Below are 17,431 nucleotides of genomic sequence, written 5' to 3'. Positions count from 1 at the left end.
CCCCACATGTCCCCTCATGGGCTTCCCCTGACGGCCTGATACTTGAATGGCTAGCATTAGGGAAGGCTTGTGGTTGCAACAATAGATAGTCTGTTAACATGAAGGAAAACAGCTACTTCCAGGAGATGCTACCTGTCTTGAGTAAATTTGTTTATTGGTGTAGAAAGAAGAGGTACAATCCAAAATCCTGTTCCACCCGATCAAAGGTCAGTTTAAATGTTACTCAGTGTATACACAATCATTGGTCAATATGCACCAGATTTTCTATGTCTCATTGACTTCATTTGGATTCATGGGCACCTTTTGAAATGAATGTCCTATGTGCTTCAGGTTGGTGGGAAAGTATTCTACATCTCTCGAAAACAATTGTTCCCTTTCCCCATTTACATTTATGCAGGACTTCAATCAATTGTTGTAAAGATTGTACTTCCAGCACTACAAATTGATAAACTCTGGCTATCATTTAAAGTGAAAGCCATAACCTCAGCCCAGAGGATGGGTGAACTAGCAGCTCTTTTGCCATTTTCCCTATCTCACCTTCTTTCCCAACAAGATCGCCCTGAGAAGTGTTTCCAACTTTAAACCCATATCAGATGCAGCATTCCATAGTGATCCAGGCATTCATCTCTTGTCATTTGGTCCTACTTCCAAATCTCTAAACACAAGGTAGTTAGACTCCATCCTTAAATGGGGTAAGGAGATTAAAACATTCTCCCTAAAACTAAAGAGTCTAGGTTTTTGGATATTTTTTTCTTTTAAAGAAGCCTTGGAAAGGAAAATGCCCTTTTGTGTATTAGTTGTATGGATCAATGCATACCATATTGAAGTATAAAAGTTGGCCCAAGTTAACAACCTCTCAGGGTACAGACCTCATTCTGCTAGAGGGGCTTTCGTTTCTGAGCTGGAGAAACATTATTCTTAAGATTTTTCAAGAAACCATCTGGTGCTCATTACATACCTTCCTGAAGAACTACAGAATGGCTTTTGGTGATTTCTCAGACACTGACTATAGAATGTCCTGGGTCAGTGGTCTATGGCCGAACATGTTGACTCCAGCTAGCAATCATGGGCCTACCCTAGGGTTTAAGAATACTGCTATGTTGTATAGACCTTTAGGCCCAGTCAAGAGACTGGAAGCATAAAAGAATAATTTAATCCTTGTAAATTATATTTCTGTGAGAATATCCAGATGTCTACCAGACTTCACACAATATCCTGTAATGAACACTGGACCAATTTTCAGTTTTTTGTATATAGTTCTTCAAGATTTTTATTTATAAATTGCTATGGGACCATACCTGGAGTATTTGTGGTGTATTCAGGTTGTTCCAGAAAGGAATAAAACTTCAGCAGTGGAGCACTCCCTTTCTCCCGTGCCCCCTTTATCTGAAGGAGAGAGAGGAGCAGCCCTTTAGTTCTGGATCTTGAAAGTCTCCTGCAAAAACAAAGTTTACCGGTGTCACAAATGACACCTTCATGGGGTCATGAGGCTGCTCCTGTTCATTTCCTAATTGAATATTGCCCGCAGCTAGCTCTTTGCATGTTCTGCCTATTGCTCCCCTTCCCAGAAGCCAGAGAGGAGAGCGTAGCAAGATATAGTGGCATTGCCCTATTCCAAAAGCCAGATTAGGGTAGCGAGTGTGCTGACATCAAATTTTCTGAATGGACTTTTGTATTAGTTTATTATGTATCTTTATTTATCAGTTAAAAGGAGAGAGGATCTAAATTAAAACATGCATTACGTTTTCCTTCAGTTTCTGTATTTATAATATTTACATTCTGTTCCTGATCCTACAGCCCTGTGCATTCTTAACTCTCATTGAAATTAATGGAAGATTTGTGTACACAGGGACTGCAGAATTAGAAATGGCACCATATATTGAAACCTTACCCAAGTAGGTATTTTAGTTAAGATATTCTGAAAAAAAATGCATCTAATTTAGAAAATAGTCTGTCAAGTAGTATTGGTGCTGGAATAATTGTGTGACTATATTGTTGCTGTTTTCTCCAGGCGACTCAATAACAATGAATTCACAGTGTTAGAGGCTACTGGGCTCTTTAAGAAGCTTCCTCAACTGCGTAAAATGTAAGTTTATCTTCACTGACAGCATCTGTTGAAATGGTATATTAGTTCACTGGTATTCTTCTCTATACATTTTATTAGTTCATATCTGAGAGATTCATTGTTTTCCATTCAGAAATCAAGAGGCGGACTTTAGCATGGGTTTGGCCTAATCAAAGTTGGCAGCTCTTGTCTATGGAGCGAGGCACTGTCAGTTACAACTTCTCATGCTCTACAGCTTTGGCACCTTTAGTTTAGTGTTAGCCAGCTGGTCTCTTATGCAGCCAGAGCAGGAATCTAGCAGCCTAAGCCATTCAAAAACAGTTCCAGTAATCTTTTGTAACTTCCTCTATTGCTCCCCAACCATGCTGTTCTCTCTCTTTCAGCGCACTCAGGACATGCCTTTTTGACTTTTTGCTTCATTAAACTATCATTAGGGAAAAATATCAAAACTAAATTACTGGAAAAATGGCTTGATAGCACCTCTGTGTGAATTAATGTCCACAATTTATATTCCAAGAGAAGTTTAGATGTTCACCAGTTTCATAAGTCACATAACAAAAACAAAACAAACAAAAACCCCACTAAGGACAGAAATACTTGTCAGAGAGCAAAGAGGACATGTCACTTTCTTGTAGCTATATTTAGTGTTCAGTCTTTTTATTAATGCTTCTTTCAAAGTGCAAACATAAGTACTGAGGAAAGGGAAGACAATTCTAGCAAATTAATGAAAAATAATCCATTGTTCACTTTTACATAAATAGAACAAAATGACTGCTATATGCAAAGGTAAAAAGGGATCCAACCTAGGTTAGCAGTGACCAAAAATTATCACTGTTTGAGGTTGTTCAATAGCCTTATGTGAAATGAGTTGATGGCCAATTCCTAGTGGGATGGTGTGTACCACCCCACCAAAACCACCACCACTTGTACTCTGCACACTTCTTATGGCAGACTCTTGGTATGTCTTCACTGCCCCCTCCACGGCGATAGATTCAGCAGGATCCAGTGAGTGGATTGTGGAGACCTGCTCAATTGATCCCAGATGGGCTGTCTGGTAGACGCCAGTTATCCACCTCCCGAAAGGAAAGTACACTGAAAAGAGTAAGGCTGTGTCGATGGGAGGGTGTCTCCCATCAACGCAGTGCCGTGAAGACACCGCGGCACGGCAACGTAAGTACATCAACGGGAGATATGCAAGCTATGTAATATTGTAGCTTGGGTATTTCCCATCAGTCGCTGGCAGCAGTGTAGACTATGCCTCAGAGAAACCAAATATCAAATGGTATGTCCATTCTAACTACCCACCCCACCCCTACTTTGTCTCTCTGTGTCATAGTTGAGTCATTTAGGGCATGTCCCACACTGCAATTGAAGGTGTGATTACAGCAGGCATAGGCATACCCAAGCTGGTTTTAATTTAGCTAGTTTGAGTGCCAATATCAATGAAGCTGCAGCAGCACAGACTTTGTACCTAGGGTTCCAGGTGGGTTTGTACAGCCTTTGCTGGTGTCGGTGCTGTTGTGGCTTTATGCTGTTGGTACTCCACCTACCTAGATTAAAGCTAGCTCAGGTATGTCTGCAAGTGCTGAAATCACACATCTACTGCAGTGTAGACATACCCATTGTTGAGACAGCGTAGGGATGTTCACACTACTATTTCCTCTGCTGTTCCTATCCTGTGGATAAATAGGTCTTCATTCTACAAGACTCAGTCTAGCACTTTTCACAAACACTACATTTCTTTGAAAGAAATCAAATACACAAAGTTTGCAAAATTGGTATCAGTGTCTCATACTCAAGAACATGTACATGAGACTATATCTTGAGTGATATATATTTTCATGCTGTGAAGTGGAATGCAGTAAAGGATTCAGATGATCTAAATTTAAATGTTGCTTTCTATTTTAGTGTTTTGAAACAACAAAAAGGAGAGTTTTAATCACTGTCTTAATCATTATATTAATTTAATGGCTATCTAATTTAACCCAGAGTGGCTTTTATTAAATTTTATTACATTTTTTATTACAATTTTGGTATAAAGTTAATGTTGCTAATAACACTGTTCTGTAAGTTTCTAATACAGCTCTCACGTTTTAAGAAGTACTGCAGTTTACAGAATAAGGCAGAGATAAGTTAATTATGTTTAATAAAAAAAACCAAATCTGCAATGTCAACCATGCAGGCAGAGGATCCCTGTGTGGAGCTTTGCACAAGCTCATGAATCTGCCCGCACAAATGTCACTTTTAGCCCTTGCAAGTAATAGTGCAATATATAATAATATAATATAATAATGCATAATAATATATAAAAACTATAATGTTTATTATTATTAATAATCAATCACAGGTTCTTGCCCAAAAGGGCTACACACGAGGTTCTCTTAGAAATCCCTCTTTCTCTCTGAGATTGAAGTTGACTGGCAGTAAAATAGTATAGATTCAATTATAAGTTTACAAAGAACCCGAATAAATGTGTTACCTATAAACACTATTGTGATGGTATACTTATCTCTCCTCAGTGCCTCCTGTTTGCAGCACCACACCCAGTTATCTTTCTGCTCCTGGCACCCCCTGCAGGTTGTTGAACTCGCTCGGCAGGTCTAGTGGCTCAGCTCTCAGGCCAAGTCGCACACTGTATCAATGAACCCCTTCCAGGGTAACAAAGGTCCAACAAGGACTACACTGTGCCCTTGTTAGTGTCTTCAGCCCAGTCTCTAGGCTCAATTCTCATTCCCTGCTGGGCTAACTTTAAGTCCTTTCCTTCCCCCTTCCCTGTTATAAAGCACTGCCTCCAGGGCTTTCTCCCTGGAGACAGTCTTCACCAGTTCTCACTGCCCCAGGTCCTCTCTCAATTCAGTCCCTTTCTAGATGGGTAGCCAAGAGTTCACCAGATGGTTTCTCCGCCCTTATCAGGGTCTTCAGCCCAAATCCCTGAACCCTTTGAATTCCAACCTGTTTCCTGAGCTTCTAAACAAGCCTTATCCCCTTCTTGGGGCTTAGGCCACTGCCCAAGTGGGAGAGCCTGGGTCCACCCAGTACTCAGGGTCCCAAACTAGGTACCCTATGAACAGCAGTCATGCACTACTCCCTTTAACTCTGTCAGTTAGCTTTGCTACTGTTTTCCCCAGGCTTCTTCCCACTGGGTCTTTTTCCTTTCACCCATTACCTTAGGGTTACAGTTCTCAGGTCCTCTCTCTCCTTGCAGACAGCAAAATGCAGCCAGAACTCAACTTCTGAGGATCCTGTGGCCGGAGCAGAACACCGTTCCTTGCCTCTCACCTTCACTGCTCCTTTCCTGGGGTGGGGTGTAGTAGGACCACGAGGCCTCCAGCAGGGGGCCTCAAAGGGCCTGGTACACCCCATCACAGCTACATAGCATAAACTTATCCAACCAAACAGCCCCTGTACCCAATAAGGCCAGGGTAATAAACACATTTAATACTTACCTTATAAAAGATGATGATGAAGAAGAAGAAAAAACAGATGAAAATTAGCAAGTGGAGAACCTCAGAAGGTCACAGATGCAGTTGACACCAGTTCAGTGCCCAAGAGAACCCGAGGAAAGAAAACTAGCCATAGTGTCTTCTACCCCACATTATGTAGATATCATGGATATATACCCATATTTGTTCTGATATCCCACTTATCATAAGGTCAATGCCTGTACTGATCCCATCTGTGGCATTCTGCGTTTCCATAATTAAGCCTAATCATTAATATTAACCATTCACATCAAACCTTCCTCAGTTATTTCCTAAGAATTCATATGTGTCAAATCCTTAATATAGCAAGCCTGACAACGCAATTACTTATGTTCACCTACTTGCCCCCATGTCTGTTTCAAACTAATGAATAACGCATCAGGATCGGTCATAAAGCCCAATAATATCATTACTCTTATTGCAAACAGTGAATGCAAGGGAAAGGTCATCGGTCAACACACTGGAGGACTAGGCCCTAAATGTTTAATCAAGTTGATGCTCAGTCAGTACTAATAATATATATATATATATCAATCAATCATATATGATAGATAGATAGACATCATTTTGCCTCATTGATGAGTTGTACAAACATTAATTAATCCTTAAAAGCACCTTACCTTAAAGTAAGATAAGTAAATATTACAGTAATATTCCCATTTTATACAAGAAGAAAATCAGATTGTCCTGGGCCACACGTCATCATCTGTGAATCTGAGATTAGGGATAAAAGTAAGATTTCCAGACCTGTGTTTGTGGTCCCACATAGACCAAATTGCTTCACCACAAAACTAAAACACAACATACAAGCATATCCTTCATCGAGGGCAAGATATATTTTAAACTAATATTATGCAAGAGCTGAGTAGTCAAAACTCAGCTGAAGCAACAAGCTTAGGTTTTACATTTGTCAGGTATTGATAAAGATTCATTCTGGCATGAATATGTATTTTAGATGGAATTAAATAAGTAATACCTTAAATTGAATAAATAAAACTGATGTTTCAGAAAGCATCAAATTATATTTGTTTTTCTTCCAAATATCATTGATACCAACAAGGAAAAGAAATAATACTTTAAAATCACTTCATTTTATGTGTTGTTTTGATCATGTAATTTTTTTTTGTAAAAAGTCATTACTGTATTGTAACATCACACACACTGTTGTATAAATATATATTTGTTGGTGTTTTAACTAAAATTTAACTAAGTTAAATATGAAATGACTATTTGAAGAAAGCAATATAAAGTATTACAGATGTATCATTAAAATCTTTAAAACAATGTGTAAATATTGAAATTAGATCCTTTTTTTTAAATATAAAGCCAGTATTACTCATTTTGAGCCTAGTTTCCACACTTTGTCAAAAAACTGAAAAAATGGTGCAATGTTTTTTGCAGATTTTCTTCCCATATTTTAGAACTGCTCTCCACAGGAGCTAAACACATAAACCATACCTCTTGTTTGTTTAAAAATTCCTCACCATTTTTTACTAGTACCATTGGTAATTAATATTTCATTTACTGTCCTCATTTATGCTTCTTATTTACTTTTTGTCTCTCTCTCATCTTATAAACTAGGACTGGACTAGTTAGTTTCAGTTTTGTTTCTCAGGCGCTAGCATTATGTGTTCACAACACTGCAAGGAATGAAAACGATAAAACACTATGTATTTTAATTGACTATCTTTAGAAATTTTTACGAAAACATTTTCTTGCATTGTGGAGGCACTGGTAGCAACCCAGAGACAGACGCCCAACTCCTATAGGTTCCTTTGAAAATTCCAGTCTCTATGGCTAAGGTGTACTGAAATTTGCTTTGCACTACTAAAATCTCTCTGTTGGATATTTTACTCTTGGAATTTATTCTCCAGTTTTGCATAGTAACTACTTAGAGTAACCTAAAGCTATGATGGTCTGCAGTGTTTCTTTAACAGTTAATTAGCCTAAGACACTAAAATAAAAAGACATGTTTTTTCTTTAATTCTGTTTTTGTGAATGTGTGATAGAAATCTGAGCAATAACAAGATCACAGATATCGAAGAAGGAGCTTTTGAAGGAGCATCTGGTGTGAATGAATTGTTGCTCACCAGTAACCGTTTGGAGACTATTCGACACAAGATGTTTAAAGGACTAGAAAGTCTCAAAACATTGTAAGTCTAACTACTTGGGTGTCTTTCTTCCCCTTCTCTGCCAGATCTCTTTGACTCAAAGTAAATTCCTACCTTTCATGTAACATTCATTTTGAAGAAGAAACTATGGGACATGGAAACATATCCTAGCTCTTGCTTCCACCAGGCTTTTCCACTTATAGTGTGAATTCATTTACTTTGGGCCTGATCTACTTGAAATTCATCTCTGTAGCTACTGGTCTACAAAAACTATATGTGCTTCCTGAACCATGCAGCAGCTGAGGCTGATCCTGATTCTGTGAGCTGGTGGAAATAAGCATCTCCACTGTAGCCAAGGGAATTACACATTCTGAACTGTCATATCCTTAGAATAGAAATTTTGATTTTGTCCAGGTCAACTATTAATAGGAATTGCACCAGTGGAAGGAGATAGATTCAGTGGATGCTGAAATGTGGGAAGAGGTCTTTTCCCAAATGACTTAATGTCAGTTAATAAAAGATGATGATTAAATGGGCTCTGGCTTGAAGTTATTATTACATTCTTACCTAGACCTCTCTGCTTTCTGGACAACTCCTCAACTCTCAGCCGCAGAACGGTGTTTTTGTTTTGGGGCTTCTCTTGCACGATTAGCTTGCAATGGCAATAGCCTTCTGGGCTTCTGCAATGCAGAAGGATGCAGATATTTTTGGATACATTATACCTAACATTTCAAATTTTATTTAACTTCAACTATATATTTTTTTCAAATTCTTGACATTGTTAGTTGCTATTCTTGTGAATCTAGGGAGGGAAAAATAATTCTAGGGTGTATTGACAACCAAAGCCTAAAACTGCAACGATCCTATAATGTTACATAGAGAAATCTATTGGTAGGAAGGTTATTTTTGTTTTTTTAAGAGTCTAAACTTTCTACTAGTTGTTAGAACCACACTGGTTTCTGTTAATTGAGGTTTGTTGAGCAAGTTAAGAGTGCTTTCTGCAATTTAGTTTATAATATGGTAATGAAAGGAAATATGGACTGTGAAATGCCACCAGAATATATTGTAATTGTAACAAATAACCATGTAAATATTTAATTTGTAGAAGCAGTTGTCTTATAGCAAAGAGAAAGAGCTGTCACAGTTCTTAACTGGTATTTTCGCATGAGCTGTAAGGCTACTGAAATATTCACATAGCTAAAACACTTACATTATAGTAATTTTTCATTATAATAAATGGTGTCTTCAAAAATATGCCTCACTTTAGTTTTTCTGTTGCTCTGCAATAATGCAGTGTATATATGATCTTATTATACTTCATTTTTTGTAATGTTTAGTTATATTGAATACCAAAATAGTTAATGCTCAGTCTCCATACATTAGATGTAGCATATGATTAAATTTAGTAAATGGTAAGTAAATGTAATAAAATGTAGAAAGATGTTTAGATAAAATGGTAATGTTGGGTCTTCCCTAAAGTAATAAATGTTAATCCTTTCTTTCTCAGAATGCTAAGGAGTAATCGCATAAGCTGTATAGGCAATGATAGTTTCACAGGACTGAGTTCTGTTCGTTTGCTCTCCTTATATGACAACCAAATTACTACAGTTGCACCAGGTGCCTTTGATACTCTCCATTCACTCTCTACATTGTAAGTTATATTATATTTTTAGCTTATCCAGGAATTGAAGCCGCTCGTGTTTATAACATTTGTATTAATATTTTCTCTGCATAATCTTTCCGTCTACGTTAAGATTCCACTAAAGAGAAATACAAGTCAGAGTTTCAGAAAGTCTGTGTCCTTGGCTGTCTTGAAGCATGTATTCAAATGTGAATAGAGGCATTTTCCTTAAACACTTACTGATCATGTTCCTTGACCCAGATATTAATTTATTTAATGTCTTGGGACTGATATTATTTAATATTTTTCATTAATGGCCTTGGCACAAAAGGTAGAAATGTGCCAATGAAATTTGCTGCTGACAGAAAGTTTGGAGGTATTGTAAATAAAGAGGAGGATCAGAATATCAGACAAGAAGAATTGGATGACCTAGAGGACTGGAGTAATAGAAACAGGATGGAATTTAATAATATAAAGTGCAATGGCATGCACTTAGGAACTAATAACAAGAATTTCTGTTATAAACTGAGGGTTCATCCGCTGGAAATGAAAGAGAAAGATCTGGGGGTATTAGTCAATTGAAGGAAGACTATAAGCCACCAATATGATGTTTCTGTTTAAAAGTAGAAGCAGCAGCAAATGTAATCAGGTGTATTTCTGGTAGAATTAGGGAAGTATTAATGCCATTGTACAAGGCATTGGTAAGATCTCATCTTGAATACTATGTATGATTTTGGTCACCCATATTCAAGAAAGATGAATTCAAACTGGAACAGATGCAGAGAAGGGCTCTTAGGGTGATGAGGGGAATACAGGATGGCTTGTGTGAGAGGAGACTAACAGACCTTGGCTTGTTTAGCCTAGCAAAACAAAGACTAAATGGGGGGATATGATATCTCTCTATAAATACTTCTGGGTGGGAAGCAAACACTAGAGAGAGCTGTTTAAGCTAAAGGACAGGGTTTTCACAAGAACAAATGGGTATAAACTGGGTATGAACAAATTTAGACTGGGGATTATGAAATGGTTTAAAACCATCAGAGGAGTGAGGTTCTGAAACAGCCTTCTAAAAGGAGTAGGAGGGGCAAGCATTTTAGTTTTAAACAGGAGTGTAATACATTTGTGAATTGGATTATATGATGAGATTGCCTGAGATAGCAAGGGACTGGACTCAATGACCCAGGAGGTCCCTTCCAGGTCCTATGTTCCTTTGTTTATGCTAGAAGTTTTAGAAATAGTTTGCCATGATTGCTAAAAGTAGTGCAGCTCCATTGGTTGCAGCAATGGTGGAAGCCCTAGTGTGACAGGGCTCCGGTGGCCACTTGCATTCTTGACACTCTAGTGTTCTACTTTTTGGCACTGCCATATATGGTCTAAAACTTACTTTGGAGCTTAACTCAGACTTACTGTATGATGGAATATTACTGTAAGACTTACTGTATGATGGAATATACAGTCCAATTTTCTGTGAAAAGAAATAGTTGTATTAGAAATAATATATTTGCCAAGGGTAGTCTACCTTCAAATCTTTTTTTTTAATTCAGTGGAAGGAAAAGAGGGGAGAGGAGGAGAAAAAAAAAAGCCTGTTTAACAAAGTCAGGTTACCGAAGAAATAATTACTTTGGGAAGCATCGCTCAGTAAAGTACTTAATCCTTTTTCCAGATAAAATGAGACACTTTACACCTAGTGACTAATTTGTGCATATTAAAGATGGCATGTTTCTAAATAATGGAATTGTCAATAGGTTTGTGGTGAAGTGAGGAGATGCCAAAAGTACTCAGACTTGTAGAAGTAAATTCATTTTTATAACTGGCATGTAATCAACTTAGTTGTCAGTTTAGATGGGAAACTTATTCTCTGGAGCAAATAAAAGATGGAAATCTTGAGATGACAAATTAATGAAATAGCTGTTAGGTTAAAGCTAATAATATAAAGTAATCAGCCTTCATCTCTATATTAAGTTACTGCATTATCAGTGCAGGATAGTTTGACAGCAAATCAGGTCTCTGACAGGTTTAAATTATTTCTAAATGACCTATATCGAGATTCATTGCACAAATCCTAAATTGCTGCCCTCAACTTTGGTTTGCATATGGAATTGTTTGAGGAATTTCATTTGGGTTTAACTTTTTGAAAATACACATCAAATTTTTTAAATGAAAACAAAGCTACATCATTGAAACTAAATTATGTATTGTTTGCATGTGGTTCTCAGAAACCTTCTGGCCAATCCTTTCAACTGTAACTGCCACCTGGCTTGGCTGGGAGAATGGCTGAGGAAGAAACGCATTGTAACTGGAAACCCTCGCTGTCAGAAACCCTACTTCCTAAAGGAGATTCCCATCCAGGATGTGGCAATTCAAGATTTTACTTGTGATGATGGTAAGAAATACATACTGGATTTATCAGAGCAGTGTACTTCTGCAGCTCTCATAAATATAACATATCATAGATCAGTGGTTCTCAACCAGGGTTACGCATACCCCTGGAGATACGCAGAGGTATTTTGGGGGGTACATCAGCTCATCTAGATATTTGCCTAGTTTATAACAGGCTACATAAAAAGCACTAGCAAAGTCAGGACAAACTAAAATTCATACAGTTACTTTTTATACTGCTTTAAATACTATACACTGAAATGTAAGTACAATATTTATATTCCAATTGATTGATTTTATAATTATATGGTAAAAATGAGAAAGTAAACAATTTTTCAGTAACAGTGTGCTGTGCATTTTTATGTCTGATTTTGTAAGCAAGTAATTTTTAAGTGAGATGAAACTTAGGGGTACGCAAAACAAGTCAAACTCTTGAAAAGAGTACTGTAGTCTGGAAAGGTTGAGAGCCACTGCCATAGGTCAAGTGGTCCATATTACCTGTTCCTTGTGATCCCAATTTGAAGCCTGAATAATCATGCCTTTTCTAGAAACACTACCCACACAATTTGCGATGATTAAAAAGGATGCAACTGTCATATGCATCTGTCAACAAGCCTTTTGAAAATAACAGTGCAGTACTGTAAATTGGTATTTTGAGATAAAATGGAGATTGAGATAATCGGACCAGTACAAGTGAAATCATGGTACAAATGAAAATGTTGTCAAACACTGGCACTTGAATTCAATACTTTCTTTCAGGCTAAATATTAAAATGTTATATTACTATTGCTCAGTCAGCCTGTTACTGAATTTTTATATTTCTCTGCATATATTTGAAAAATCTGCTATTCTTCTCCGTTACATCCCAATCCTTCTAATTCCAAGTTTATTTGGGTTTCCTGATACTTAAATGTATAACTTTTCCCTAATAAATAATATGCTGCATTTGTTTACTTTACATTACTTGTAACTTTTTAGAAATCAATGTATATATTAGTTTATCACATCGTGTTTCGAAATTGTGACCTTACTTTAATTATGCTTTTTCTAAAGAATATGACTCATATATACTAAAAAGGTGTTACACTAAATAAATGATATCATTTGAAATGCAGTTTACAGTGATAACTCAATGATTTCCATCCGTTGAGCTACTGCAGTGTCGAATGTTCATGTCTGTTAAGTGGAATTAAGTATGTTAAATTTCTGTCAGTTCTTAAATGCTCTCTGCAGAACAAAGCTTTATTTATCTGTTTCTTTTCACTAACCAGGAAATGATGACAACAGTTGCTCTCCATTGTCTCGCTGTCCTACAGAATGTACTTGCCTTGATACTGTGGTTCGCTGCAGCAACAAAGGCCTTAAGGTTTTGCCCAAAGGCATTCCAAAAGACGTAACAGAACTGTAAGTGGCACAAGTTCTTCCTTTTCTTAAAATCCAAGTTCAGAGTCATACTGTCTGATTCAAGAATGAGAGGAAGAGTAAGTATGCAAAGCGAAGAACTGACATCAATCAATAAGCTGGAGATGGAGACTTTATCACTTGTCTTAGTAGATACTAAGAGGACTGTAAAGCAATCTCTGAATTCTATATAAAAAACTTAATAACAGAAGTCCTTTTTATAATCGCATAAAGGCCAATATAATTATGAAATTATTCTACTATTCCTAGAAATTCTAGTATTCCTATGCTTAGCTAAGTTTTTCTGAATTATAATAGCTAGAGATCTGTGTGCGCACGTTTAGGGTATATTTTCTTGCTTAAAGAGAGAGACTGTCACAATGAATTTTCATTGCCCAACATAGAAGAAATACAAAAAGTAAACAACAAGAAAATGAAAATTATTTAAAATTCTTATCATTTTAATAGTTTTAAGAATTATTTTAGTGACATATTTAAGGAAAAGGGTAATTTTTAATAAATGAATTTCAACCTCATAGTTTTCTTTTAATCAGTTCTCCAGAGGAGGCTTGTTTATTGAAAAAATTGTGTATTTAGAAAAATAGGAAAGACTCTCTTGTTAATATTGCAAAGCAGATTTTCAGAAGGGGCCTCTAAAATTGTGCCTACAGTACTGGGTATTTATTTTCCAACTTCAAGTCTTTAGATTCTCAAGGAATTTTAAATTCTATTTATAAATATAATTTGTGGGTACAGATTGGTTTTGCAGATCGCTAGCTACTCAGTTTTGCATGTGCAAATGCTGTATTCAGATGCACTTCAAAGATTTTGGGGAAACCCAAATTTTATACACAAAAGAATGCAAAATTTCAGAAACAAATTTATAAAATTTATAAAACACATTTATATATATGACTTCTTTGAAACTTTATCTTATATGTTTTAAGATTTAAAGAAACCAGCCAGAAAAACTCAACAATAAAAAAATACTTTTTTAATATTTCATCATCTCCTTCTATTACAAATAGCTGCAGTTAATAATTAAACACACAGGACGGCTTTGAAGTATCTTCCGTCCACTCTGTTTAATATTAAAAATCATTAATGTAAATATTTTCTTTGGAAGGCATCTCGAGTGTGCACTTTTAACACTTTAATAGCTTCCTTAGTTTAGAACTACAATTATTCAGAAGTTTCTAAAACATCCATTAGTTGTTTGATGGTAAAAACAGGATACCATAACAAATGTATCTGTCATTCCCAAAGAGAAACTATGGAGAATTCCTATTGATATTCTAGTGAAGAAAACGATAACCTATGCTATCAATGTTTTTAATAAGTGCCTTAATTAAAGATAGTTGTTACCTGATTGATAAAATTTGACCTACAGTTAGGAGTAATGACTTGAAAATTGTACGTTTAAAGCAATATATGTTCAGAGATGCAACTTGAACACCTGGTGTGACTGATAAGTCCTATCCATGCAGTTTTGTACACCTAAGTTAGTGTCCAAAGTGTGCATGCAGCTCACTGTATTTTTCTTTAAGAGAAAATGAAGGAGTTGGTTTTCTGCTTGCCATTGCATACTGATCAATTCTTCTTGTTCATTAATGTGTATATCCCTTCCAAGATGTGGTCTCCTTTTCATAATGTAAATTGCCCTAATATTTCCTTCATTCAAACAAGTAATGGTTTTTGCAACCAAAAACAAAATTTATAATAGGTGATAGCTTATTTTTAATGATACAGAGATAAAATAATTTAATATATTGTTAACATTTTTCTCCAAGCCTCATTAATTTTATCACAAATATACAGCACTTTATTCCTTCAAGAAAGTTTTTAAAATTTTTACCTACTAATACAGCATTTAAAAAATTCATTTCTCCCCATATATGTAGTGCCTTTGACTTAAGCTATGTGTACACTGACGGCGGCAAATTCATCGCCGTCAGATTGATTTATCCAGATCGATTGAGCAAAAGTGGAGATCTGCTTAATCGACCCGGAAATCAACACTATTAATCCACCTCTACCAGGTGGAGTAACGCTGCGTCAACGGGAGAGCATTTCCTGTTGGCACAGCAAACTGAAGACACTACAGTGATAGAAGTTAGGAACTCGACAGGAGATACGCAAGCTACTATACATAGCTTGCATATCTCCCGTCGACTGCAGCCCAATTTGGCAGCAAGTGTAGATATAGTCCTATATAGGCCCAATATTTGGCTCATGATGTAAGTATGTAAAATTTTTCATATGTACATATCAAACTTGGCAAAATACAATCACAACAGGGCTATGGATGTGAAAGAAGGCAACACAAATGGGCTAGACATCACATACCTGGATGGAGACTGCAAAAAAATATCTGTCGTACATCCTCAGCTAGATCTTTCTGGATGAACTGAAACTCTCTCAGGAAGGACTGTGGATCACCACCATCTGTCATTAGGCCTTCAGAATATCACATATGGCCAGCCTATGATCTCCTCCGTCACACATAGCTTGCTAGTAACAGGAGAAATTAAGAAGGTCAGTGTCACAATGCTGGGTTTCCTACAGCCCAGTCTCAGTTACTTGCTGCCACCAAGCTTCTCACTTATAAATTTTATCTCTGGGCACCCCTTCTGTGCTCTTCACCAGGAGCAGGGATCCCCTGGTAAGTACTGTAGATGTTCTTTGAAGACTACTGCAGAAATCCACATTCACCACAGCTTCACTCCAGACTGAATTAATGAACTTATAATTTATTATTTGTAATTAAAATCTGTAAATGAACTCTAGAAGTGCTGTCCATTGTCCTTTTCAAAGCCCAGACAAACTTTCAGCTTCCTGTTCATAAGCTGTGGAGTCTGATATTCTCCCAGTCTGGTCTCTCTGCTATCCCTCAGCAGCCTAGACCTCTGCATCCATGATGAACCGGTCTTGTGTCTGGAGAGACCTTTCTTGGCAACTTCAGTAACTGACCAAAATGAGCTCCTGCTGGCAAGTCTTCACTCTCCCTCCTCCAGTGGTCCTTCTCCCACTGCTGACTTTCAATCCGATATACTGGAATGGCTCCCAGAAACCCAATGAGCCCTCAGAATCCTTAGGTTTCAAACCACTATCTCACTTCCTCCAACATATTTTACATCCCATGTGCTGCATATTTAAAATAATATAAACTTAACAGGTACCCTAATGTTCTTCACAGTCACAAACAAACCAAAATAAAAATTCCAACGTTTTATCATCTCTAACCCTCTGAAAAGCAATAAACAAAGTATAATTAGAGATGGGGCCAGAAGCAGCTACCTCAGCAAACTCATTCACCATTTTTGTCCAACATTAGGTTTGTATTATTGATGTGTAGCTATATCCAATATGAAGGACTAGATTGGGATAATAATGTAGCTTTTAGTTGTCAAGTTCTGTTTCTATTTGCAATAGCATAAAATCTAGTGAACCACACCAAAATGAGTTGTATAAGCCTGATGTGCTCTTCACAAATATGCATATGGCTCTTAGGCAGTTGATCCCATCTATTCCCCAGCCATCATGTCATCCTGATGTTCCAGAAGGAAAACTATAAGCAACTGTAATGGTAAAACTGAAACTTTATATATTCATGTTTATTTTTAAAGCACCTATCTCAGCCGTATTTATTGCTTTACTCCTAACTATTGCCTTGCTGGAAAGTATTGATCTTTAAATTAGGCGAATAATACTTTATTTTATTTTTCTGTTGTAGTTATTTGGATGGAAACCAGTTTACCCTAGTTCCCAAAGAACTTTCGAACTACAAACATTTAACACTTATGTAAGTAACTTTAGAGCACCTTTTTGTGTGGGATTGATCAAAAAGCTGCTCTTCCATTTAATGAAACAGTTACAAGAAGAACATAAAATATAACCGACCTTTTAACAAATATAACCCCCAGGCACATTTTATAAATGGGATATTTTTACTCCAGTGATCACAACACATTTTATTGCAAAGTAAATAGGCAGGAATTATAGTAAACCTGAAAAGAGATGCAGCATCTCACAAAATGTGCATTAGAGTATGACAGCTTCAGTACGTTGTTACATAGACATACGGTATTACCTCAATAAAGGCACGAAATTATTTCAATTACAGAGAAACGATTCTGTAGTTTGTTTCAAACACATAATATTGTATCTCCGGAATTGGATAGCCCTCACAGTTAATGGTCTAGTGGTTGGAGAAGGGAATTTAGTCAGCACACTTCATTTTATTCCTAGCTCTACTGCTGACTCACTGTGTGATTTTGAACAAATTACTGAGCTCTTTTATGCCTCAGCTGATGCCTTTGTAAAACAGAGATAATACTACTTTCCTTGTGAGACGTATGGGCAGATCCTCTGC

The 17,431-nt window shown here is 36.8% G+C and overlaps 1 protein-coding gene across 2 annotated transcripts in view; it reads left to right on the top strand.

The window, feature by feature from the left end:
* SLIT2 (slit guidance ligand 2) overlaps positions 1-17,431 on the top strand; it is a 370,853-nt gene that overhangs the window by 280,196 nt on the left and 73,226 nt on the right. For both annotated transcript variants that reach the window (XM_067530343.1, XM_067530344.1), the window contains exons 16-21: positions 2,012-2,086; positions 7,557-7,700; positions 9,166-9,309; positions 11,496-11,662; positions 12,930-13,062; positions 16,793-16,861. In XM_067530343.1, coding sequence (XP_067386444.1) covers positions 2,012-2,086; positions 7,557-7,700; positions 9,166-9,309; positions 11,496-11,662; positions 12,930-13,062; positions 16,793-16,861 — 732 coding nt within the window. The remainder of the gene's footprint in view (positions 1-2,011; positions 2,087-7,556; positions 7,701-9,165; positions 9,310-11,495; positions 11,663-12,929; positions 13,063-16,792; positions 16,862-17,431) is intronic.

Source organism: Emydura macquarii, unplaced genomic scaffold, assembly GCF_026122565.2.
Source record: "Emydura macquarii macquarii isolate MOO-44397 ecotype Brisbane River unplaced genomic scaffold, CSIRO-AGI_Emac_v2 contig_3062, whole genome shotgun sequence".
NCBI classification, from domain to species: Eukaryota; Metazoa; Chordata; order Testudines; family Chelidae; genus Emydura; species Emydura macquarii.
The sequence above is the reverse complement of the archived record's forward strand: the minus strand, read 5'-3'. Positions and strand labels throughout refer to the sequence as shown.